General features: G+C 41.9%; 1 protein-coding gene across 1 annotated transcript in view; it reads right to left on the bottom strand.

Moving 5' to 3' along the window:
• LOC308383028 (mannosyl-oligosaccharide 1,2-alpha-mannosidase IA-like) overlaps positions 1–1,977 on the bottom strand; it is a gene marked incomplete at both ends in the record, with an annotated part of 141,892 nt that extends 139,915 nt beyond the window's left edge. Inside the window, one exon of the mRNA XM_080860607.1 lies at positions 1,477–1,977. Within this exon, the coding sequence (XP_080716733.1) occupies positions 1,477–1,977 (501 nt within the window). The remainder of the gene's footprint in view (positions 1–1,476) is intronic.
• Positions 1,978–26,796: the final 24,819 nt, after the last annotated feature.

Genomic DNA, 26,796 nt, shown 5'->3' with positions numbered 1-26,796 from the left:
ATTACAGTCCTCGGTTGTCTCTCTCTCTCTCTCTCTCTTTGTCTCTCTCTCTCTCTGGATATATTAAGCCCCGTACAAAAATACTTTTGAAAGGCCACAGTGGGTGTCGCTGAGACAAAACCCAATGAAAAGCCCCTGCCTTTCCCTCCTCTCCCCATGTTCTTCACATTAATTGCAGAAACTTGCTGTTTTTTTCCCCTCCTCAAGTGAGTGAATATATAAGTTTTGTAAAGACAATAACGCCTAAACCCGGCTTTTAATATCTGCATAAGTGCTGTAAAACACACATCAGAAAATACACAGTCTGTCTCAGTCAGTACAAGCAATCAGTCATGAAGGCTAGTTGATGGCTATTTGCTGGAGCTTAATTCATCCCCTTTCAACCTTGTGTGATAAAAGCTAGTCTTGTAAGAATCCCCAGGCTTTCATCCAACAGAGGTCTGCTGCCGCACAGGACAGACTGATCTCTGCGTCTCAGATCTCTGTAGGCATGTGGCCAGCAGCAGGTCTACCCGTGCTTAACAGAAGGGGATACTAGGCTACTACAGTGTCATCGACTGCATCCAGCATCATGAAAAAAACTGTGTCAGTACGTTGTTTTCAGTGTTTAAGGTGCAACAAGGGAAACCACACAAACAAATGCGTGTGCACACACGCATGGTTATTCATACACAGAGCTTTACAAAACGAGGTTGTGATTGAGTTTCATGCTGATCTTGCTGATAGTCAATGATGAACAATGATAACAATTATCACAGACACGACCAGGTCAGGTCTGCATGACTATCTTCAAAACTGATCAATCATTCAATTATATTAGATTTTTTTACCCCTCAGTTTATAGACGCACACACAGACACAGGGTATGCAACACTTATATGTAAAGCTCACTGGCTTTTTGCATTGTGATGTAACACTACGTCAGCAAACGCGAGGTTGTGAAATGCTGACCCAAGCAATTTTCCACAAAGCATCATGGGCATGATGTGTCAACAAGCTGCTCTGTGCGAGCCATCCACATGAGATACTCAGTTAAATAAAAATAACAAGGCGCTGAAGCATTTAAAAATGAATTGATTGCGAAAGGTTTTGTACTAAACTACCGTGAAATGTCATTGAACTACAAAGTATTGTCACAGTATACATCAGCTGGTAAGTTTATGAGTGAGAGCATGTCACCTTATGATACTCATAGAGGCAGTTACTTAAAAGCTGCAGATAGTGATGGATGTACTCGACATTCTTCAGGACCATGGACAGGGCAGGGACTAGTGGATGAGCCGCTGCTTTTGCTGCTGTTCTCAGTATAATGGAATACTCTTAACATATAACTCTACTTTTTGACTCTGGTTTATTTTGACTTTCTATAAACACTGAATGCGTTTTGTTAGGCAAAAGGGAAGAAGACGGGGGTTAATCACTAAGTCTGACCATCAGTCAACTGAGAGCAACAAAAAATGAAACGCAAAGACCTACCTCTTTTATTTTCGCCCTTTTCTGCTTGATTTCTGGGTCCGATGGCTCTTGCCCTGTTGCTCCGGGTGGTCGGACATATTCAATAATGGGGAGGTTGTTACCTTTCCAGCCTTCAACAAGACCTTGAACCACTTCATCCTTATCGGTTTTGATATCTTTCTTGATATCTTCGAGGTGCTTTTGAAGTGTGGCTTGGGCTTCAATTAAGAGTTCATCGTGATCTTTCTTTATTTTAACTATTTTATCCGTATTTCCACCTCCAACGCCGGAGTCTTGATCCGTACCTGTTCGTGTAGCCGTTTCGACGGATGATGAGCGCAAAAAAACTCCACCGAGAAGCTTTGACGAATTCGGTAAGAAGAAAAGCACTCCGATACACAGCGTAATAAAAGCACTGAAAACTAAAAGCAAAATGAATTTTTCAGTCAGTCGAAAAGAAGTCGGGCTGGAAGACTTCCTATTTGGAGTCGCAGTGAAAGGCAACAGAGTTACTACAGGCATTTTATTTATTTCGTGTCGAGAGACAGGCCGAAAAGAGACAGACTGAGACTGAGTTCACAAATCGGATCGCTCTATCGCCTCTCGCCACATCCAGTCCGTGTAGAAAGTCAGGTCAGGTTGGGCTACAGATTGTCTGTTGTAAAAGTCTGAAGTGCCACAATGCTCGCCGCTGTATTATCTCTCCATACCGAAAAACATCTGCAGAAAACTCTCGCCTACTTGTCTGCGGAGCTCAACGGACGGAGCGGCAGTTATGTGATATTGACAGTTCTCCTTGTCCAATCACCTCCCTTCTGTTGCGTTCGATACTATTATAGGCGTATATTCATAACGTGTCTGTATTCATCCATTACATTGGAGCTAAAGAACGTTTGTTTTTCAGCAATCATTATCAAACAGATTACATAATATTGTGTCTGATCAACTGTTTATAATGACCTGTTCAAAAATGTAGGATATGAAATCAACCAATAGAATGCGGGAAATGCAATTGAAATAATATAAAGTGTATGTGCTGTATCTCATGATTAGATTTTGGATCCACGTGTGAATGTTCCAAATGTCTGTATCCTGCAGCTTCTAACTTTCTTCTGGCAGTCAAAACCATGACAAAAACTCAAAAGTTCTTCAGGACTAAGCCAAAAAGATCATAAATGACATGCCAATTAACACAAAACAAGTCCACCACCATCCTTGAATGGTATAAATAATAGCCTATATTACATTAAAAAGAACATAAAGTGTCTGGGCACTTTATTGATGCTAAATAGACAAATAGAACATAAATAGACTAATATGAAGTGGGTCATAAACTACAATTACCTTGTGTTCTTCACTCTAATGTTAATATAATTCCAGACACCTCTGGACCTGCAGGGGGAAATGACCTGATTAGTTCTTCACTACACTAATGGAGTACCACGAATGAGTATGCATTATAAATGCAAGTAGTGTATTCCCGGGAGTCATTTTCCTGATAGGTGTCTACCTGCCCTGGACGTGCATCTGTAGATGGACAGACTACAAGATGTGGTAACCTGTCATTTGAGGTTGTTTTACTTAGTTTTATGTTGATTGTATTGATAATACCAAAGAAAGTGTGGTGAAGCGAAAACAAATCCCAGCAACAGGCAACCCCCCCCCCACACACACACACACACACACACACACACACACACACACACACACACACACACGCAACCTTCATCAAGTTTTCAGCATCATGAATTACACATCTATGCCCCAGGCTTGGGTGACAGCACACCTCCTGGTGATGTGTGCTTTTAGATTGCCGACGGTTTGCTATCTTTGCCGAACTCCATCAGCCAACCTTCTTTCAGTGTTTGCTCTGAGGCCTGTGCAATATTTTTGTAAAACCAGAGGAGTGAATGATATGCACAGACATATTACATTTTTTAAATTAGGAAACGTAAAATACATGTTAATGTAATGAGTGTTGAAATAAACCAAATAATGGGGAATTGTGCATATTCCAGTACGTGGTAAACACAGCTTCACAGGCATCCTCCTAATGCACAACAAGAGAGGAAATTAGAAGAATTTATGCAGATTACAGTTCAATTATGGCTCACAAGACCAGTGTAGTTACACAGAGAAATAATTGCAGTGCCCTCATTTCCTCAAAACATAGTCAAGTATTCTTAGAGCGTGGCGGTGAAAAATAGTGTGACGAAGTGTCGTCACAATAATTAAGAATGTGCTCTGAATGCCATACCAACGACTCTGGTTCGTTGGTGTTGTGGTCAAGCAGCAGGCTTGGTACCCCGTGGACCCGGCTCTGAGGCCAGGTAGAGTGACTGCTCTCTCCCTTCGCTACTAAGAGCTTTGAAGACGAATTGCGCTGAACCGTCCCTCTCAACATGCAAACTGCTGTGTAGGCAGGTAAAGCTGATCTTAATTAGACTTCATGTTCGAGTTTTCAAGCACAAGGATTGAAGGAGATAACTCAGCTCACTCACTCTCTACCTCTCTCTCTCTCTCTAGTTGTACCAGCAGCCATCTCTCTCTCTCTCGCTTTCTTTCTCTCTCTCTTGCTTGCTTCTTTCTCTCTTGCCGTCTTCATTAAGCTTTTAGAGTCATGAATTACGCATCCTAGAACCTTCTTTACTCAAGGCTTGATCAGTCATGTGGCATAATTCTTGTGAGTATTTTAGAGAACTGTGTAATTTCATGACTGAGAAACATGAATTATAAATGGCCAGAGGCCCTGTCTATTAAATTCTCAGCACCTCTGAACTGAAAGTTCTGAAACTGAAAGCATCAGCTAAGAAATAAGTAAACAAGCAGAGCCTCACCTGTCATCTTGAAAAGTAAAAAACATAAATATATATATATTAGGGCCGGGACTTTAACGCGTTAATTTAGATTAATTAATTACACAAAAATGAACGCGTTAAAAAAATGGACGCATTTTAATCGTATCTATTTTTGCACCGCGGAACGTTTCTCACTGGATGAGTTTCAGACGGACCGATAATACTGGCGCACCAACTAACGCGGATAAGTTCGGTTCAAACAAGTTGAACAACAAACCAGTGGCGCACAGTGAACATGAAGAAAGAAGCTGATGAGACCGCGTTGGTTGGCCCAGTCAGTGGATGGGACATTTTGTTACAAAAAACGAACGGATGGAAGCGTCGATAAGAACATGGTTCAGTGCAGGCTATGCAACAAGGAATTCACATATCACTGCAGCACATCGAGTATCACCTCAATGCAAAGCCTGACTCCGGGTACAATCCACACACAACCAACACTCCACCAGAGATGTTTTCTAACAGTCTAACAATATTCTGAATGTACTTGAAAGTATTGTGTTTTACTTAAAAACCCCAAAGTATTAGAGTTTACAGAAGGTCTACCTATCTATAGGCTACCTGAATTTCTGAAATGTAGCCTACTACATTTCTAAATGTGGTATTGCTACACTTAATGGCAAAAATTGCACTGGTCTGTTGGACTTCAACAAAAATAAACAATATTTTTGTTGCTTAAGCTTATGTATTCAGTCATTATTCAATGGTATACTAAAAATCTATGTGAAAAAAATTACTTCTCACTGTTCTCAGGTCAAATATTTATATGCGATTAAAATGCGATTAATTTCGATTAATTAATTACAAAGCCTCTAATTAATTCGATTACTTTTTTTAATCGAGTCCCGGCCCTAATATATATATATATATATATATATAAAATAAAATAAATATTCTTATAAAACAATTGGGTTCTATCGCTTTATTTAGCTGTTTCTGATTGGACGAGTGCCATGAAACGTCTCCGGCCTCGGTCGCAACGGCCGAACACCACCCGTGGGATTATCCCTTACCTTCTCCACTTCCACGAGTGGGTGACTTTATGCTACTCCTGGCGCAAGAATTCAAGCAGCTCGGCTTCTTTTCATGGCTTGTGACCATCCATCTTCCTCTTGATCACATTTCAGAGTTTTTTTTATGGGATTCAGGTCTCGAAATTGGGCTGGCCATGACAGGGTCCTGATCTGGTGATACTCCATCCACACCTTTACTGGCCTGGCTGTGTGGCATGGAGCATTGCCCTGCTGGAAAAAAACACTTCTCAGAGTTGGGGAACATTGTCAGAGCAAAAGGAAGCAAGTTTTTCTTCCGGGACAACGTTGTACTTTGCCTGGCTGAGGTTTGTAAAAGACCATAAGGATTGAACCAAAGCGGACTGGAGGGTCTCCTAGTTCGTCTTCTCTGATGAGTCCAAGAGGAAGATGGATGGTCACAAGCCATGAAAAGAAGCCGAGCTGCTTGAATTCTTGCGCCAGGAGTAGCATAAAGTCACCCAACGGCAATGTGAAAGACTGGTGGAGAGCATGCCAAGACACATGAAAGTTGTGATTTTAAATCAAGGTTATTCCACCAAATATTGATTTCTGAACTCTTCCTAAGTTAAAGCATTAGTATTGTGTAGTTTAAAAATGAATATGAGCTTGTTTTCTTTGCATTATTCGAGATCTGAAGACACTGCATCTTTTTTGCTATTTTGACCAATTGTCATTTTTCTGCAAATAAATGATCTAAATGACAATATTTTTATTTGAAATTTGGTAGGAATGTTGCCAGTAGGTTATAGAATAAAACTAAAATGTACATTTTACTTTAACACATACCAATAAATAGTAAAACCAGAGAAACTGATAATTTTGAAGTGGTCTCTTAATTTTTTCCGCGGCTGTATATTTTACAGAATATATAATGCTGTTTATTCACCAAATGCTGTTCTTAGCAATATATACTGTCAGGACTGTCAGACAGGCACTATGATGTATTGTGAATACTTTTTAAACATTTATGAAAGTGAGAGAGTAACATGTTTGAATATTTGCCTCTCTGTAAAAACAGACTCGCGAAGAGAAACAATAACTGACTTGCAAACAGTGGATGACAGTGAACTACTGAGTTGTAACATCAGTTTGAGAAACTGACTGTGATTGCATTGGCTAAATAGCAACATGGCTGGTCCATCCAAACCACTGGTCAGTGAGGAAAAAAGACTTGCTACATGTCATTTGATCCAGGCATACCTTGTGTGCATCCTCACAAATATTGAGATTTCTGCATTGTTCAGGCACTACCACAAGGATCTGCGTCATAAGCAACAGTTTATCTGAGAACTGCCTTAAAACTTTTTACTGCTGGTCCATAAATGACAACTGAAAGTACAAGATCTTAGGCCAAACATTTGATCATAGACATGTCAAATTCATCGGGGTAATTGCATGGCAGTCTTCAAATTGAATTAGGGGGGGATATGGGGGGAAACAGGTTTATATGACGATCCTGTGAATGATAATAATAATAATAATAATAATAATAATACATCACCTTATTCAATCGCTTTCCAGAGTTCTAAATAATACATTATCAGGTGAGCAGAGATGCTTCAGAACACAACACAGCACATGGTGGAAAGTCTACTTGTTGTCATTGTGTTTCTTTTACAACTCCATAGTAATGAGTGACATGAGAAATTGGTAGTTATGTTTTTGTTTCAATAGAAAACGTCTGGGGGTAGGCAGACACTACATGTTGATGAGAAAGAAACTACTTGATTCTCTAATGCTTTGCTAGTTCTGTATATAAATACAAATATCTGTATTTTACATCCATTCTTGAAATAGGATCAGAAAAAAAGTGGAGAAGTAAACACATGGTAATGATAACCCAGCACAACCACACAAAACACTTTAAGACCATGAAAGGACAATGACAGGTTTGCTTAATATTTTATCTAGGACATTGATTTAATTACAAGAGAATGGTCGGACTAAGGCACTCTTCTTTTCAATAAAAAGCTTTAATGAAGATGCTAGTTCAATGTTTCAGCCTAGGATCAGACCTTCATCAGAGCAAGGACAAAAATTCAGTATCAGTCAGTAAGCTATATCCTACTTCAGCAATTAGCCCCGATATGCTTCAGTTGGAGTGGGTAGAGTAAACCGACAGATGAGATGTGCACAGTCTAAAAACATCAAGGCCTCACACAAAGAACAGTTCAACATATAAAACCATACTTAGTTTTGCAATTTATGTTAATTTTATTTAAAGTGTTAATCACAAATATTTGTTGTGAAACTGGGTGGGTAAACCCTTTTGTCTTTACTACAATGACACATATTCTGCAATGTTCACATTTAAAGGTACCATTAGGCACTTAAAGTAACCAGGTTGTCTGCTCCTTTGCTGGTAAATGACCATGTACTAGCCTTTCACCAATGTAGGCGCTCTTCTAAAGGAGAAGACCAGAGACTCACTAAAGATATCATTAAGAGTCTCGTCACATTGAAGAAGGTCCCAATTCTTTCTAATTATCTTACGTATATTGTAGGCCTCTGTTCTATAGCATGTGGCGAAAAAAACATCTCGGTTATGTATGTAACCTCGGTTCCCTAAGCAAGGGACCAGATGTGACATCTGGAAATGACGCGATTGACCAATCGAAGCACTTTCTATTCACGCCGGAAGGCCGAATTGCGACAAATCACTGCCCTGAGCCCGCCCCCTAAGGTCCCCATATATTGGGGGTGATGACGTTGCACGCCCTCTGAAGACTCTGAGCCTTTGAGCCTATCAGAAGAAAAAACACGCACTGTGCACGCAGATGTTGTCACATCTGGTCCCTTGCTTAGGGAACCGAGGTTATACGTAATCGAGATGTTCCCTATCGCAGTTGTGACTGGGATGTGACATATGGGACCGAATCCAATCACGCGTGCAACAGTGTCGGCCAACATACATATACACACGCCAACCCATTCGCCTTGCCCTCATAGAGGTTCATGTGGCGGTGGCGGTGTGCTTTATAAGGGGAATTAATTCAATATAAGTGAAACGGGATCACCGATCCCATGCTTGTGAATACTTACACCCATCTGCGCCATCCGCCTTTAATTAATAAAGGGAGATGGTCACACAGTTGATAAACATATTCGCAGGTTGCATATGATCACAGATCACTCGCCTGCAACACACTCTGCAGGAAACCAGGCTCCGCCACATCCAACATGTAATAATTAATAAAGGTGTGGCCAGAGCTCCAGCTGGCAGCTTTGCAAATGTCATCCACTGAAACGCCCTTAAACATGGCCCAGGATGACGAAACCCCACGAGTAGAATGCACACGAAGCTTCTCTGGGGGTTCCAATGACAAACTTGTATAGAACAAAGTGATAGCCTCCACCAGCCACCGGGAGAGGCTCGACTTTGCCAGAGGTTTGCCTTTGGCGCTTGCACCAAGGCATACGAATAACTGATCCGATTGCCTGAATGAACCAGTGCGCTCTACATAAGTGCGTAGAGCGCGCACGGGACAGAGCTTGTGCAAGCGCTCCTCCTCCGCTGATGCGAAAGGAGGGGGCGAGAATACGGCCAACTCAATGACCTGGTTACGGAACGGAGTTGTCACTACTTTGGGTGTATATGCCGCATTAGGCCGCAATACTACCCTATCCCTGGCAATCAAAAACTGAATGCACGATGGGGTGACAGACAGCGCTTGCATGTCACCGACGCGCTTCGCTGACACCAGTGCCAGGAGCAGCGCGGTTTTTAAAGAAGCAAACTTTAAGTTCACCGTTTCTAAGGGCTCGAACGGGGGACCCGTGAGCGCCCGTAACACCACTAGCAAATCCCAAAAGGGCAATAGGTGCCTAACAGGCACTCTAAGACGCCTTATCCCAGCCATAAAGCGCAAAGCCAATGGATGATTACCGGGAGATTCGCCGTTAATGCCAATATGGCAGGCGGAGATAGCTGCTAAATACACTTTGATAGTAGAAGCCGCCTTCCCCTCATCAAACAATTGCTGTAAGAATTCTAGGATGATGCCCAAAGCGCAATCATTAGGGTCGTGCTGACATGCAGCGCACCATCGCTCGAACATGCGCCACTTGAGCGTATACAAAGATCGGGTAGACGTTGCCCAAGCGCTCTGTATAGTATTCACCACTGAATCTGACAGGCCTGACGCTAAGAGCCTGTTCCTCTCAGGAGCCAGGCCCTGAGCTGCCACAGCTCTGGCCTGGGGTGCCATACCATCCCGTGAGCCTGTGAGAGGAGATCCCTGCGCAGAGGGAGCTCCCACGGATGTTGCACTGACAATCTGATAAGATCTGCTAACCATGGCTGACTGGGCCAATGGGGCGCTACTAATATCAGTTCCAAACCCTCCTCCTCCACTCTGCAGATTACCTGATGTAGCAGAGGGATCGGAGGGAATGCGCATGTTCGCCATTGCAGGCTCAGCGCGTCTACGCCTAACGGAGGGTTGTCGCCTCCCAGCGAGGGCAGCAGGCGTTTTCCCTGTTCGCGAACAGGTCTACCTGTGCCCTGTAAAACCATAGCCAAATCTGGTTGATGACCTGACGGTGAAGGCACCAGTCTGCTGCTTGAAGGTTGCCCCTTGACAGCAGGTCGGCTGCACTGCTCCGAGAGAGCGAATGCGCTTCGATGCCCACAGGAGCAGTCGGTTTGCCCAATGATAAAGCGCAGGGGAGGGTACCCCCCCTTGGCGATTTATGTAGGCCATGGCGGACATGTTGTCCGTCCTGACAAGAACATGACGCCCGCTTAGTATGTGTATGAAATGCCGAAGCGCTAGAAAAATCGTTCACAGTTCCAACACATTTATATGTGACACGGCTTGCGTTGATGACCAGAGCCCGTTCACAGAATATCCTTTGCATATCGCACCCCAGCCTGTAGTGGAGGCGTCTGTGGTGACGATAACGCGGCGCGTCACTGAACCCAGTGGAGCCGCTGCCGAGAGGAAACGCGGGGATCGCCATACGGCCAGGGCCTGCCAGCATCTGCGATCCACCGTGATCAAGCAAAACTTGTCTTTGGTGGAGCTGAGCTTTAACGACAGATACCACGCCTGAAATGGACGCGCATGAAGCATCCCGAGGGGGCCCGCCACTGCTGCGGCTGCCATCAACCCCAACAGCTTCTGACAGCGAAGGGATGAGACCCTTTGCCCTAGTCTGAACAGCTGCACGCATTCTCTGATGGCATCTATTCGTGCTGGCGACAGACACAACGTCATTGAGACGGAGTTTACTGTCATGCCCAGAAAATGCACTGCCTGCTGAGGACGCAGTGAGGTTTTTGCTTTGTTCAGTACGAATCCGAGGTAGTACAGGTGTTCCACCACAAGATGGCACTCCTGCACCACCTCTGCTTCTGAGCGAGAAGCCAGCAGCCAATCGTCCAGGTAATTGAATAAGCGAATGCCTATTCGTCTCAATGGGGCAATGGAAGCTTCTACGCACTTTGTGAATACTCTCGTAGCTAGGGAGAGACCGAAGGGAAGTGCGTGGAATTGGTATGCTATTCCGCCGAATGCAAATCTCAGATATTTGCAGTGTCTGGGATGAATCGGTATATGGAAATATGCATCCTTGAGATCTATCGTGATCAGCCAATCGCTCGGCTTTATGAACTGAATCAGCCGGCGTGGAGTCAACATTTTGAACTTCAGCGGCATGAGTGATTTGTTCAGTATATGTAGATCTAATATAGGGCGATAATTCCCGTCCTTCTTGGGGAGCCACCGTGCGCGCTGGGGAGGAGCAGGAGGACCCAGCGACTTCCCGAAGGAAACCTCCTGGCCCGTTGCTGCTCCCAGGGCGAGGGGAGCCTCGTCCGACCGGGGACACCACCCCGGATAGCACAGGCTGTGCCCCCGGACGCAGGTCCTCTCTCTCCCATAGAAAGAGGCGACTCGTGCCGTCGTCATCGCGGCACAAAGCGCACATGCAGGAGGGATATCTCCGGACAACGCCGCCTCAGTGTGTGGTCTGCCCAGGCAGAGCGCACAGCGGTGATGTCGGTCATCCTTCTCTCGGGGATGGCCACAGTCTGGGTAGACCTTGGTCATCGTTGATCTGAAAAAGAGACACAATTAGCAAGAGCTATAACAACGTAGCACGTTGTAAGCAGTAGTGAGCCGGCAAGTCGAGGACGAGCGTGGTCACCAGCTAGACAGCAGCTTGCTTTAGCGTAGAATATCCTTGTAGCACTCAGAGCTAGTAAGGGAATTAATCCGCAACTCACCAACTCGAAAGAGTAATTTAGCACACAAAGACAAAGGATACGCAAAGCGTGTAGAAGTTTGTTCTGACGGTCCGTAGCCTCAAAGGCGAAGAAGTGAAAGAGTGCGTGCGACGTGATCACCCCCAATATATGGGGACCTGAGGGGGCGGGCTAAGGGCAGTGATTTGTCGCAATTTGGCCTTCCGGCGTGAATAGAAAGTGCTTCGATTGGTCAATGAACGTGTCATTTCCCATATATCACATCGCAGTCACAACTGCGATAGGGAACTGTCCTTTTTAGAGGTTACAGGTTTCCTTTGGAGCAGAAAATGGTGGTCAAGAGAGCTGGCTCTAAGCAATACATTTGAAGGGTAACTGTGTGGCCTTAGAATTAAGGAGTTCCCAGTTTATGGTGCAAGTAGGGCTGGGCAAGTTAACGCGTTATTATCGCGTTAATTCATCAATTAATTAACGCCGACAATTATTTTATCGCGCGTTAACGCAGGTTTTATTATTTATTTTATAAATTATAATTATTTTATTTAGTAAAAGTCTGTTGCGAACAGGTTTTTTTTGGTAAAAGTCTGCTGACTGCTGCACAACCTGAAAAGAAAAGATTTTTCGGAGAAACAAACCTGGAGAAGGGCATAGACATATTTGAATAGTTGCCAACACGCAAGTTAACACAGATAAACGAAAGCTAAACTTCTAGAAATAATGTGGCGATTCATTGCCTGTGCATCACCTCCAGCAAATGTTAACGTCAGTGGGCAGAATCTAGAAGTTCGTTGTCTCTGAATGATGTTAGGTTATCCTAGCCTGTCATCCTACTGGATCCATCATAAAGATCATATCAAGGTGACAAGAAAATCAACTATCGAAAATATGATTTTGAGCTTGTATCCACTATTGTTGTGCAATGATATCCCATGTCCTCTCCCGATAAGTTAAGCTAACTCATTTTAACGTGCTAGCTATCTCTAGCTAGCATGGGGAGTTGCCATTAACTAGCGAGCTACAAACGTCAGCCAACAATGCAAAATCAAAAGAGATATGGCAGAATCAACGTCATAACCAGGCTGTTTAGTTACATGACAGGTAAACCAGCCATCAAGTACATGGAATTGAGTTGTAATATGGTCAACACAAGTTTTTTGTTTTATTTTTTCGTTTCAGGCTCTGGGCTATAAAGCGCCTTGAGACCATTGTATTGTTCTGGCGCTATAGAAACTAAAAAAGTAAAAAGGGTTGATTTTGTTTATTCCATTCTGAGAGTGATTTACAATGATATTAAAATCATAGGTAAAAGTTGTTTATGTCAAACAATGTCAGAGAAGGTCTGAAATGCCAGTTTTCATTTTGGCCAATAAAAAATATGATGGGCTGGTATTTTTTTTCATGTACAGTACAGTACATGTGATAATCGTAGATCATTCAATGAAACAGACAGTGGAGTGAGGCTTCGGCACACTACGTACGGCACAGTAACTGCGAGCAGTGAACTTTTTGGTGCTTCACCACACTCTAACATTAATGCTCTGGCAGTGGCAATAAGCTTTAGTTTTGTATTTGCTTTGATAACATTGTTTAAGTTGAGAATTACACAAAGTATTTATTTTATTAAACTGCTTCTATAAAAAAATGCTGATGTTAAGTGTTTGCACAACAAATGTTGTGGCACTTTTGTTCAAATGGCAGAACATTTCAAATAAAAGTGCGCTATACACTAACTTTGTATTGATTATTGGATTTTGCGTATAGAAATGTGATTAATCGTGATTAATCAGTGAAATCATGCGATTAATCGCGATTACAAATTATAATCTTTGCCCAGCCTTAGGTGCAAGAGATAATGGAGAATTCAAGAAAAATGGGGAGTTCATTTTAAGTAAGTGCTCATTTGATTTGATACTGTTGTTGCTGGAAGAAGTCAAAAAGGAGAGGCTGATTATCCAGCAAGAAATGGAAGTGATTTAAGATATGACCAGTTGACGAGTTTTCAATCCAATCTTACTCTCTGAATACACTTAAAGAACAACTGAAACAAGAGATATACGTAAATTTCAACGCGTTGAAAAGAACTACAAAAGGAACTAGAAAATGCATTTCCTGAAGGAAATACCAGTGCATGAAATGCAAAGGTTAAGAAAGGAAGAAGAAAAGAAAGAAGAGTGAAAGAAGGAAAGAAGAAAGGAAAGAAGAGTGGAAGAAGGAAAGACAAAAGGAAAGAAGAGTGAAGAGTGGAAGAAGGAAAGAAGAGTGAAATAATGAAAGAAGAAAAGAAAGAAGAGTGAAGAAAGGAAAGAAGAGTGGAAGAAGGAAAGAAGAAAAGAAAGAAGAGTGAAAGAAGGAAAGAATAAAGGAAAGAAGAGTGTAAGAAGGAAAGAAGAGTGAAGAAAGGAAAGAAAAGTGGAAGAAGGAAAGAAGAGTGGATGGAGGAAAAAAGAAAGGCAAGAAGAGTGGAAGAAGGAAAGAAAAATGGAAGTGAAAATATTGAAAAAAGGAGATAAAAATGGAGTGAAGGAGAGATTGAGTGTGAGAGAAAGTTGACAGAGAGAAAGATGGAGAGAAAAAAAATAGAGAATGGATGGTGTCTTAATGTTCCTAGTTACAGTTAAATTGAGAGGGACAGAGAGAGAAGAGATTCCTTTGATTTGGCACAGGTGTCAGTAAAGCACAGGTGCAAGCCAGTTTAAAGACCCTATTATGATGTCATAATGGCCCAATGTAAGTCAATGGGAGAAATTTATATTCGTTTTTCTTTAATATCTTAAAAAGTATAAAGTTTAGAAAAGTGAAAAATACATAGCATAAATGTCTTTTACAAGACCTACGCGACAAAGTTTGAATGAAGTTTCTACGTTAAGCGGTTCGGGCTGAATTAATCGCAGAAAAAGGTAACAAGAATAAGAAGAAGAAGAAGAAGCCTAGGAATAACAATACAGGGCATTTCATGCACTGTAATAATGTTTACTCTTGGCAGAGACCAAAAGATCCACACCACCGGGAGTCACAGTGAAGGGGCCCAACCAGTGAGGAAGAGGACCTGGAAAAATCGAGCAACTCGTACACCAGAGAGCTTTCAGGTAACGATCAACCTTTTTAGGGTTTAAGTCTTCATTTGAGAGCTTGACGAGTAATCCTATACCTGTTATTTTGGGTAACGAGACGCTTATGGAACCCATGTCTAAATATGTTGACTTTTTTATTAAGCCACGGCTGCAATCCCTCCCAGCTTATTTACAGGACACAACTGAGGTCTTGTGTAAAATCAAGGAAAACAACTTTAATGGACCCGGGGCTTTAATGGTGGCGATGAATGTAAAGGCCCTATACACAAATATTGAACATGACCAAGGGGTTGAAGCCCTCAGACATTTACTTGATACACGACCACCCCCTTACAGCCCCCCTACTGACTTTCTAGTGGAATTGACGGAATGGACATTGAACAATACAATTTTCAAAGGCTGTGCAATCAGGGTTTAGCCCATCATATGCAGGCCTTTTTTTAGGGAAATGGGAAGAGGACTTTGTGATCCATCATTGCAATAGGTTTAGAGATAAAATTATCTGGTGGGCATGATACATAGATGACATAATTCTCTGCTGTTGGGGTACAGAACAAGAACGATTGTCTTTTCCTGATTATTTGAATGCTGCAAATCTTAATGTAAAGCTACCCCTTGAGTATGACAAAGATAAAATCCACTTCCTTGATCTTGAAATCTATAAAGATGTTAAGGAAGGAGGCAAATAAAAATACATTACTTCATGCAAAAAGTTTTCATCCACCTACACTTACTAAGAACATCCCATTTTCCACAGGCTATGGAGTATTTGTGATAATGATCTTGATTTTGACATCAAAAGTAAAGAGACGTATAATCAGTCCCCCCAAGGATTTCGCGTGATAAAATTACTGATTTCGCTGGGGCTTTTCCAAAAAGTTGCGGTGAAAATCGCGGCGTTTTTTATGTGTTTGTGGCGATGAAATTGCGGGAGCATGTTAAAGTTGCGATAAAAAACTTGCTTATTTCCCTTTGTAATTATAATTGAGTTATTTGTTGAAAAATAAATAATTAATAAACAAACATTCTCTAAAGAACCAAACCGTTGAGAAATGGTCCTCTAAATAACTTTACCAACATGCCAAACAAAAGAGTACCAGAACTTCATGTAGCATAATAGGCTGTTCTGCCCTCTGCTTATTTAGGTCAGAAAATGTATATTGCTTGTATTGTTGTTATGGAAACAAACACAGAACTTTTACTTTGACATCATTCAAATGTTCGTCTCGTGGGAATGGCAACAGCTGTTAGACAGTTATCTAGAAACATAGCTAGTTATGCTACATTATGCTAAACACGTAGGGGGAACGGTAGATAGGATTTACTTATCCACAACGAAGTGCACCTGTTGGTATTACAAAAGGATCACAAGTGAGACTGAATAAAATGTTATGAATATCTCAGCCTACACATAAAACGGAAAAAAACAGCCTGTGTCACAGTGATTTGTTTTTGTCGCCTTTTGTGCCTGCGTTTCTGCCGTTCTCATTCTTTGCTTATCAATCTGTTTTGCTATCCTCGTTGATTCATTTTATCCGTATAGGTGTTTATGTTGTTTAATTTCATATATATCGATTTAAAGTCTTCCAATAATTTCACGTAATCCATTACTACACTAGCTGCTACCTTATCTTCAATCTGAAAGTAATGTTAAATCTCCACGGCAACAGCTCTCGAGGGTTTGGGAAATAATCAGATGTATTGCTTCATTCATTATTCACAGCAAAATAAATAATGTTCATTACATTTTATAGATCTATTACCAGACTCTATGTAAAAAGGGCCACGCACACCTTGTGGAAAATTATAAAACATTGAAGCCAGATCTTTGTCCACAGGGCAGGAGAAAGTTGTGGGAGATGACAGTGATTTGTCAAATTTGCGGGAAAGCTGCGGTGATGTGTTAAAAATTGCTACGTCGCGCTTAATTCCCAGGTAATCGTTAAATTCGGGTGAATTGGTGCGATCACTACATTGCGAATCCTAGAGGGTCTGTATAATGGCTTTAGAGAATGCGGTTACTCTTCTAATGTATTGGAGCCAGCACTGGTTAGAGCCAGCTCTCTTGACCGCCATTGTCTGCTCCAAAGGAAACCTGTAACCTAAAAAAAGGACAGGAGTCTTTTTCACCACATGCTATAGCTGTCACGGGACGTTAGGGCTCAGACAGGCGTTTTCGGGTGAAGCAGAGTTTATTGAGGAATACAGCCGGAGAATAGGACACGAACAGGCCGTGTAAAAACACTAAACACTTAGAAGTAGGGAAGACTAACCTAAGGACAGGACTAGAAAAGACAGAACTAAACAAGACAGAGACACACTCTGGAATCAAACAAAACACAGGAGAACACCACGAAAACAAGAAACTAAAACTAACCAAGTATTTAACTGAACTCAAGAATGTAAACAGTATAATGTATTACTTAAAAGGCAACAGTAAAACGAAACTAAGATACACAGTGTCTAACACGGGAACAAACAAACAGTCTGTGACGAGCAAAACTGACACAAACGGGGAGTTATTAATAAACTAACAGGGCACACTAAACAAACACAGAGACTATAACTGGGGACAAAAACTTAGGAGCAAACAGACAACAGAGTCTAACTCTAGCTATGAGTGTGAGGGCACGGAACTCTGGGGAATGTAGGCATAGGGTCCAGGACACACAGAACTCTGGGGAACGTAGGCGTAGAAGCCAGGAGACATGGAATATACAACGACGAGACCAGACACGGAGTGGAGAGTAGAGTATATGTAGGGTGTAGAACAGGTGAAGGTGATTGTGTAAGTTGAAGTAGTGAAATGACGTGCAGCTGGGGAAAGTGGATGTGACATGATTGGGATGATGTGCAGCTGGGCGAGTGCGAGTGAGTGTGCTAAGGGGGGCGTGACCGGAGCGGGTGTCAGCACAGATGTGACAGTAGCACAGAGGCCTATAATAAACGTGAGATAATTAGAAGGAATTGGGACCTTCTTCAATGTGATGTGACTCTTAGTGATAGCTTTAGTGAGTCTCCGTTCCTCTCCTTTAGAATAGCATGTACAATTGGTAATAGGTAAGTACATAGTCATTTACCAGCAATGGAGCAGACAACCTGGTTACCTAAAGTGCCTAATGGTGCCTTTAAATGTGGACATTGCATAATATGTGACATTGTAGTAAAGACAAAAGGGTTTACCCACACAGTCACACAACAAATATTTGTGGCTAAACACTTCATAAATTGCAAAACTACGTATGTTATTTATATGTTGAACTGTTCTCTGTGTGAGGCCTTCTAACTATATTTTCTATTTGTGTTTTTGTTTTCTGGTTGATGTTTTTAGACTGTGAACTTCTCGGCTGTCTGTTTACTCCGCCCACTCCAGCTGAAGCATATCAGAGGCTAATTGCTGGAGTAGGATATAGCTTACTGTCTGTGATACTGCATGTTTATCCTTGCCCTGATTAAGGTCTGATCCTAGGCCTCCATCCTATCCTTCATTGATTTAGTTACTCTGGACTGATTCTAGAGTTTCTCCACTTCACAGCAGTACAGAGTCTTGAGAAGAATGAGGATTTGTGGGGCTTTTTATCTTCTGCGACCTCTTCTGAGGGTGCAGCACACACCACACCAACACTACCAGATGCCTCTGCCAAACAAGAATTGGAAATGAAATGTGAGAAACGTCCTCAAAAAAAATATTCCTTAAAATGGGTGTTTCACAACAGATGTACTCCACGTACACACATTGAAAATTAAAGCAGGCATGCATTAAACTTACCTGCAACCATATCAGCATGGGTGAGCTGGTTTTGATCAGTTCTGCTGACAGGGGCCAGCCCCTTTTTGATGGTGTGTGATTCGGATTTCTGATTAAAAAGGACACAACAAAGATAGGAAGCAAGAGGAAGAGGAAAATAGATCAGTGGGTCAAACGATATATTTATATTAGCCATATTATTTGTTAAGCCTTGGAATTCAGGTGATTGTGACTAATTTACAAGTTGTGACCATAGCTTCCTCAGTCCAGTTGGTTTAACTATGAGTATAACAGAAATATCATCAGACATTTGAGGTTTCTTATAGAAAAATGTGTACCTTCCGAAAGAATTTAGGAATGTTTCGGAGGAATCGAAGAATTCCCTTCCTGCCTTTCTTGCTCTTAGGTCTTGGAGAGGCATTGGTGTCAGCCTGGTATTCCATCCCAGTTAACTCAGTTGGAACTTCATTTTCTGCCAGTCCATCGATCTTCAAGAACTGTTTTCCAAGTGATGTCACCAGGGCTTTCTCAAAGGCAGAATCCCCTGTATCCAGAGCTTTGAGAAGAATCATCTCAGAGCCGAATTCACGTAGCAGATCATAATAAACGGCTCTGAAGATCTGATGAGTCCCAGTGTCCTGAGGATGTGTCTCATTATTTGAAACATCAAACGTCGAAAGGATCCTGCCCATTAGCTGTCTGGAATTCTCCATCGAGTCTGTGGATTCAGGTTTCTCGTTGCTACTCTGCATCAGGAGTCGAATAATCAGCAAAGTTATCAGATGATCAAGGTTATTAGACTCTGGCTGTGGCAGCTTTTGGCAGGATATAGCAATGGATTTTTCATGGTTGCAGTAACCCTGCCCTTCATTCAAGGCCATTAACCCCAGGGCATTAAAGGATTTAGGTGTCTGTTTTGTCTGATCTTCAAGAACCATGTCTGACTGAAGTGCCAGAGAAAAGCTGTTCATCACATCCTTTTTCATTGCCTCACTCAATAGACTCAGTATGTCAATCAGTATATCTGATGGAGCCTTTGATGCCTCTGGCTTGTCTTGTCCATCCAGCAACATTCCAGTTGTGAAGCCAGGACAAGAGACTGAAGCTGAAGCTGTAACAAAAGAACTTGGCTTTTTCTTTCCCCAAGAGAGAGGAAGATTAAAACAAGGGAGAAGGAAGTGTTTCACAGTCTCCTCAGCATAGCTTTGAATAAACTGTGAGGCAATTTTCCTCATTAAAAGTTCATCAGCCCCAAACTTCAAAAGCACAGTGTCAGAGACACATTTGCGAGTGGCCATTTTTCTGCTCTTCACAAAGAGATCATAAATCTTGCCAACAATTTCTCTAGAGCTCACAACTGTTTTGGAGAGGGATCTCTCAATCTTCTCTGCAACTAAAATGAGACCTTCATGCTGTAATGAAACAGATGCTTGATCCTCCACACCAAACTTCTCATTGACAATCTCTATAACACTGGCAATTGTTTCCTGAGATATACCAGCAAGGGATACAATCGCAGAAGAGTCACTATGCCAGTGTTTGATGATGGTGCCTTCAACAATCAGCTCAGTTATGGTAACTGTGCCAGGTAAGGTCTCATCACTGGATTCTGACCACCTGCTCAATGAGTTTGATGATGAAGAGGAAACAGGTCTCTCTATCACCTCTGAGGTTAAATCTTGATCTGTTTGATCATCCACCTCTCTGATATTATTCAGTATTGAATTCAACACCTCATGGATCATTTTGACATCTTCTACAGTGTCTAAATCCCCTGAGACTGGAAGGTCCTTTTTAATGCCAATAAGGACATTGCTAATAGCCTCTTTTGCATATGTTTGTGTGTTGCCTTTGGTTTTGGTGACCAGTTGCAGATTTTTGGTGAAGAAGTCCTTTACTTTATCCTGTAAGCCTTTGAACATCTCACAGGTGGAATTCCATATTGCATCATTTAAATCTTTACAGATATCTTGTGAATCTCTCTCACTGGTTCCTTTTATGTCAGAGATGGTGCCTTCCATAGTGTTACCTGATATGGAACAAAAAATGGTCTGTATGCCATCAACTACTGCCTCAACTACATCAGAGGTTGTAGACTCCAAGGTCAGGGGGCAGATGGGCCTTGTTAATGTTTCAGAAGATTGAATCACAACTTGGCTCCCTTCCTTTGTCCCCTGAGTTGGACTGTCCTTATGCCCATAAACGCCATATGTGGCAGCATAATCCAGATCTTTAGTGAAATAGTCAAGCCATGGCGTGTCTGTCAAATCATCTTTCTCACTGCTAATGTTGGAGGCATAGGAACGCAAAGAAGTGTGGCTTTGGAGAAATTTTACCAAAACATCAGTCACTTCCTCAAAAGCATCAATCTGAATTTCCGCACTGTTTAATCTATTCATGCGAGAAGGGATGGGCAGAGATTCATTGAGCTCTCCACTGGGCCTGCCTTCAGTCAAGCTTAATGACAAATTGCTGAAGCTATCCTCGAAGAAAAATGAGGAGCTGGAGGAAGTCATATCGCTCAAGTGGAAAAGGAGACTGTCCTCATAACTGCTGTTGGCAGACGGCACAGGTGGAGACGTCCCTTGAAGGGATGTTCTCTGACCTTGTCCAGGCAAGTAGGAGGCCAGCACTCCTTTTAAAACATTCTTAGTGCACGTGTCGAGCAGAAGTGGGCTGAATGGGCAGTCGCTGTGCACCTTACGGAGTTCACCAGCGCCAAGTTGTTTAGTCACAGCAAGAATTTGCTCACTCTTGCAGCGTCTCTGAGGTCCTGGTTTCTCTGTGGTGTCATGAGAAGAGTGGTCGACCACCACCAATGAAATCATTTGGCCGATAGTGCCAATGGCTTGATTTTGCTGAAAGGGAAGCTGTCCAAAAAGATCTCTCAGGTTCATCTTTACTTTGTCATACATTTTTCTTACTGCTTCCTGGATCTGGTTCCTCTTTACACAGGAAACATTTGAGGGGACACCAGGTAATGCTTCCTCATCGTCCAGAGTGCAAGGCCTTTCTGTGGCAGACTTAGCAACCGTCTTTATCTCCTCTATAAATATCTCCATGACACCGGCAGCTGTCTCTCTGATGGGCTGAAGTAATTTAGATAAATTATCAAAGTCCTCTACTGCTGTGTCATGGGAAGACGCAGCATCACTTGCAGACACACAGCTTGTACTTGAGGTCGCAGAGTGAAAACTTTTCATTTTTACAATGAGCACATCACTGACCACTTTCTTGGCCTTCAATTGAAAGTCCTCATTGGAAAATGTCTTCATGCTTGGGTAAGGTATGTGGATTTGAGCACTCAGTTCTTTATTCTCCTCATTAACCTCCCTATCTTTTCCATGGGGTGGACAGATGTCCACACAGTTACTTTGACAAGTCAGAACTTGAACCGCTGTTTTGATCAATGCCAGACACCTCTTTGTAGGTTTGTTATTTTCCTGTTCATCCAAGGAGGTTTCCATTGTGTTGATTACCACAGTCATAGCTTCCCCCACAGTTGAAGCCAATGCTGAATTGAATTCTTTGTCAGAAGTACAGACCTGGCCTGTTGCAGGCACTTCTCCAGTTATGAATGAATCCAGCTTCATACTAACTTCTTTAACCAGGTTGTCAGTGCTGGGGGTCTGCTTGAGGGTTGCCATGCTTGACAAACGTGAAACTGACCTGTTTATCTCAGCCAGGGTTGAATTTATATTCAACACTACATCCTTTGCAATGGCAGCACTTAACTCATCCGAGCCAGGGGTGGAGCTGATGACATTGAGTTTCCTCAAGGTCTCCTGAACATTGTGTTGAATCTGCTCCTCCGTGATGCCGAGCTGCTCCAACAGCAAGGACTGGGACCTTAAGCAAATACATTTATAAGTAATAATTCTTAATTTTGTCTGTGATTTCTAATCGATAAGATGTATATAAACTATTCCTTTTCAACAGGTATTGATGTTTTACTGTTGCATTTCAATCACAACATTTCGTTTTAACCTATATCTTCTGTACAACTTACCACGTTCTGGAGGAAATCGAGGAGCTGGAAACGGCACACAGTGTCAGTGAAGAGATGTTTCTCACTTTTGGAATAATTTGGGTCAGAACTCCATTCTTGAGAATCATGATGTCATGTTCATCTTCAATGTACGTCATGGGTGTTTTAGAAGGAGAACAAGCAGGCTCAATGCATTCGATGTTCTCTTGGATAGATGGAAAACGTTCTGGTTCCTCTTTCAACAATTTGATGAGGGCTGGGAGAACAAGTTTCACCGAACTCTCATTCACATGCCTCATCAAGCTTATGCACAGTCTGAAAAACTCACTCCTTGTTAGCTGTTTGGGATGGAAAATAACATGTTAACTGGAGATGCTCTTCCGCAAGAAAAATGTAAAGTGTGATTGCTCAAACGTAGACCTCTGCCCAGCAAATGACAGATTAGGAAAAAGTCCCTGATGCTGATTCATATAATTAAAATTAATAAAAGAGTATTCAAAATGAGCTGACAGTCATTTGTTGTGTGCAATAAGCGTAACTTCAAGGACATTGACACTCATCTGCTGTTTTTTTTTAACTAAATAAAGAAACAACCAACACAGATTATATGACTAGCTAAATAGCAGCTTACTTGCTGGCATTGTTTTCTGCAATTCAGAAATGTCATAATCCCCTTTATTTTTAAGTCTTCACTATCACAGCTATTGTTATAAGAAGACATGCGTTCAAGTTTTCAATAGCGTGTCTCCATATTCTAAATGGTTCAGGAACCTCTTTAATAACCAACCAGACATTTTCTTGTCACTTTGAATTTAATGTTACACAAGCAGAACATCAGCTGAAATGTAGGCTGTAAATAATCAACTGTGCTGGTGGTTTCTTCATTTACTCAAAAAATACAGCAGATTAGTGTCCATGAAATCTTAAACGCAATTTAAGCAAATACTTTGTGTAGATCTCTGATAGGCTAGTGACATCGGTTAGGTCACCAGCTGGGTGAAACATATGAATGCCGTGGTTTAAACAGTTCAGGGAAACCGTGATTTAAATGGTTCGGGAAAATCTTTCATAACCAGCACGGGACTATGCTTTAAATGGCTGGATTTTTGTTTAAATGGTTCTGGGAAAGTCTTTGATGGCCAGCTTAACCATGTATACAGACACATAACTCCTAGAGAGGTGTCAATATCTCAAAAGCTGTAGGAGGAAAGGCAGTGCCAAAAAACATTTGGAATAAGAATAAACAAATAAACTCATTAAAAGAGCAATCAATCACACTATTAAAAGGTAAGAAGAGCAATAGTGTGATTGCTTACGCAATAATCACACTTATTATATCAAATAAATAGTCTCGCACTACTGGAAAAAATACCACTTTCAAAGGTGATTCCATTCAACACAAAACCTTGACAAATGTCAAGTAAACCACAAGTGAGGACACTCACAGGACCAGTAGTTGTCTGACAGAATGCAGCCCAATTCCTGAAGAACACAAGAAAGGACCATAGTTATTACTTTTTTTTTTTGTGCTAATTATTATTATCATAACATAAAAAAAAAGAAGTGCTTTAACAATGTTTTTAACAAGAAAGATACATACTTTTCTGATAGATCCACAAGATATTCAGAGAGTAATATAATATCATCCGGCAGTCTGGGCGTGGATGTAGTAGGCTGGTCTGTCTCCACACGGGCCCCTGTGGAGGAGTGAACCGTCAGAGAAGAGGCCAAGGCAGGGGTAGCTGGTAGAGAGGTATTATTGTAAATGTCAGACTGGAAATACCCTAACGACATAACCTACCACAGAAACATAATAGCAACCACCTAGACTACCATATAAGTACACTAGTGACCACCTTTACTACCATGAGAAAACCCTAACAACCACAATGTGCTCCATAGCAACTATGATTGGGAAGAGTTATAAACCTATTTTTAGAGCTGTTGCCCCTCTGAAACTACTTGGATGTGGAATTCTTTCCCCCAGATTCTGTAGTACAACTGCAGTGACGGACCATAGATTTTGTGGTAAGGCCTTCAATGATGATTTGTTAAGTGAAAAAAGAGGTAAGCTTCATAATGAGAGTGAGAAGCGATCAGAAAAATAGGCAGACACAAAGAACTAAAACATTATTCATGGATGGATAATTTCTTCTGATTTACATAATGAATGTGTTAGGTGAGGTTATGATTCATGTTGCATGTTGCAATATGATTAATGATGTGTTAGCTGAGGTTATGTGTCATGTTGCATGTTGTAAAATGATAAATGATGTGTTAGCTGAGGTAATGTGTCATGTTGCATGTTGTAATATGATAAATGATGTGTTAGCTGAGGTTATGTGTCATATGAAGCCTAAATTGCTGGCCAATCGTAAATATGCACAGGGCTGGACCTAGCGCATTTGGTGCCCTAGGCAAGCTTTACGCCTTTACGCCCACACACACATGGAACATGTTGTAATATGATTAAATATGTGTTAGGTGAGGTTATGTTTCATGTTGCTTGTTGTAATATGAATAATGCTGTGTGAGGTGAGGTTATGTGTCATATTGCATGTTGTAATATGACTAATGATGTGTAAGGTGAGGTTATGCGTCATGTTCCATGTGTGTGTGGGGGGCGCCAGGCGTAAAGCTTGCCAAGGGCACCAAATGTGCTAGGTCCGGCCCTGTGTATGTTTAGAATTGGCCAGCAATTTAGGCTTATTCTCCTAATTCACGTCGCGGCCATATTAAAAAGAAAAAACCAGGCTTGGTTGTGTTACCCGACCGGAAGTCATTCTCTACAATACGTAGAGTAATGATGGACAGAGAATGGACCACAAATCTTCTGCCATTGCCCCTTATAACCGAATAATAGATTATTTTTTGCAACTCACTGTCAGCATCATGTTTATTTACTTGGCTTTTATGAAATGCACCATTCTTACCATGGAATATGTGTGCCAGAATACTGTAGAAGCTCAGAACGTGATCAACCTTTGAACAGCCTCTGAACGCGAGGAACTCTTTTTCCTTGAAGTAACATTTAGCAATTGTACTTCAGGGTAAGGATTGGGATTAGCAATCTTACCTTAAAATAACATCTTAAAAAAATTGGTGCGCTACAATGACGTTTAATATGGAGGATGGCCTACGTAGGCATATTACTGCGTTTTGTCAATTTACCTTAAGACGCCAGGTTACTACTGTCTGTAGAACTAGTAAATAGCTTATTTGCAGTCTTGCTTTGTCTTGTGTTGCACTTGCTTGATGTTTGACTGTGTTAGGAAAGTAGTTGACTCACTAGTTTGTCATAGTGTCAAAGTAAGCAAATTTCAACAGGTTTTGCTAGGATTAGCCGCTAGCATCTCGTTAACGATTAGCAATTCCTCCCTTCTGCTGCTTTAACATCTAACTTAGCTACCTTGACCATGTAGGAGCTTGTTCTTTCTCGTGGAGGGAAATGCCCTTGCTCTCACACTTGCCCTGTCACTCTCTCTCTTTCTGACTGCAAAAGCATTGTTAGTCACAAGATCATCCTGGTTAGAGAAAGAAAAGATGACTTGTCCTGGCAATTCTGACAGTATGACTTAGCTGCCATTCGCTAGCTAGCCAAGTAAATAAACATGAGCTGAGGTGAGTTGCAAAAAATAATCTATTAATGCCGTGGTTATAGGGGGCAAGGGCAGAAGATTTGTGGTCCAATTTCCGTCCATCATTACTCTTCCTAACGTAGATAACCCAACCAAGCCTCGTTTCGTTTCTATTGGTTAAGAAATTACTAAATTTTGGTATTAAGGATTTGTATTGGTTGGCGGGGTAAGACACGTTGGGAAGCAGAGAAAAACACCTGTGCACATTGATAAGTAGGTATACAGAGAAATAACCTTCAATGAGCTCCAGTAACGTCTATGACGCAGGATTATTCAGACAGAGTGCACGTGGGTATTTGCAATTTTTTGTCATTGCCAGTCTTTTAAATGTAGCTCTCCCAACTGAGATATTAACCTAGCATACTGCTAGGTCCCTGCCTATATGCTAGCACAGTGGTAGCATTCCGCAGTCATTCAACAGATAAACTAATAGTGTGCTAAACCGCTCATTGGGAGATAGTCAAGTTTGTTAGCTGCTGCTCAGTTAGCACCACAGTACTGAGTAGCCGTCGAGGGAGCACCGCCACCCGGATAGCGCCACTGGTGACCAGGGGAAAGCCGATGATTCTTCCGGCTAAGAGGGAGCGTGGGCACCGGCCGCTGGAGTCCTCACCTTGTTTTTGGAGTCGCTGTGGAGTGATAAGTTCACTCAGGTTTGTTGACCAAGGGACTGTGAGTAAAGAAATGCCGCCGTTCATCAAGAACTGTTACCAGGCCTGCAACGCTTGTTTTGTTTGCTTTTTGTTTTTCTGAAAACTGCCGGCATTTGTACTTTATTTTCAACGTCTTGTCAGAG

This window comes from Sprattus sprattus (genome assembly GCF_963457725.1).
Source record: "Sprattus sprattus genome assembly, chromosome: 2".
Taxonomy (NCBI): Eukaryota; Metazoa; Chordata; class Actinopteri; order Clupeiformes; family Clupeidae; genus Sprattus; species Sprattus sprattus.
Note: the sequence above shows the minus strand (reverse complement) of the source record. Positions and strands in the feature narration are given on the sequence as shown.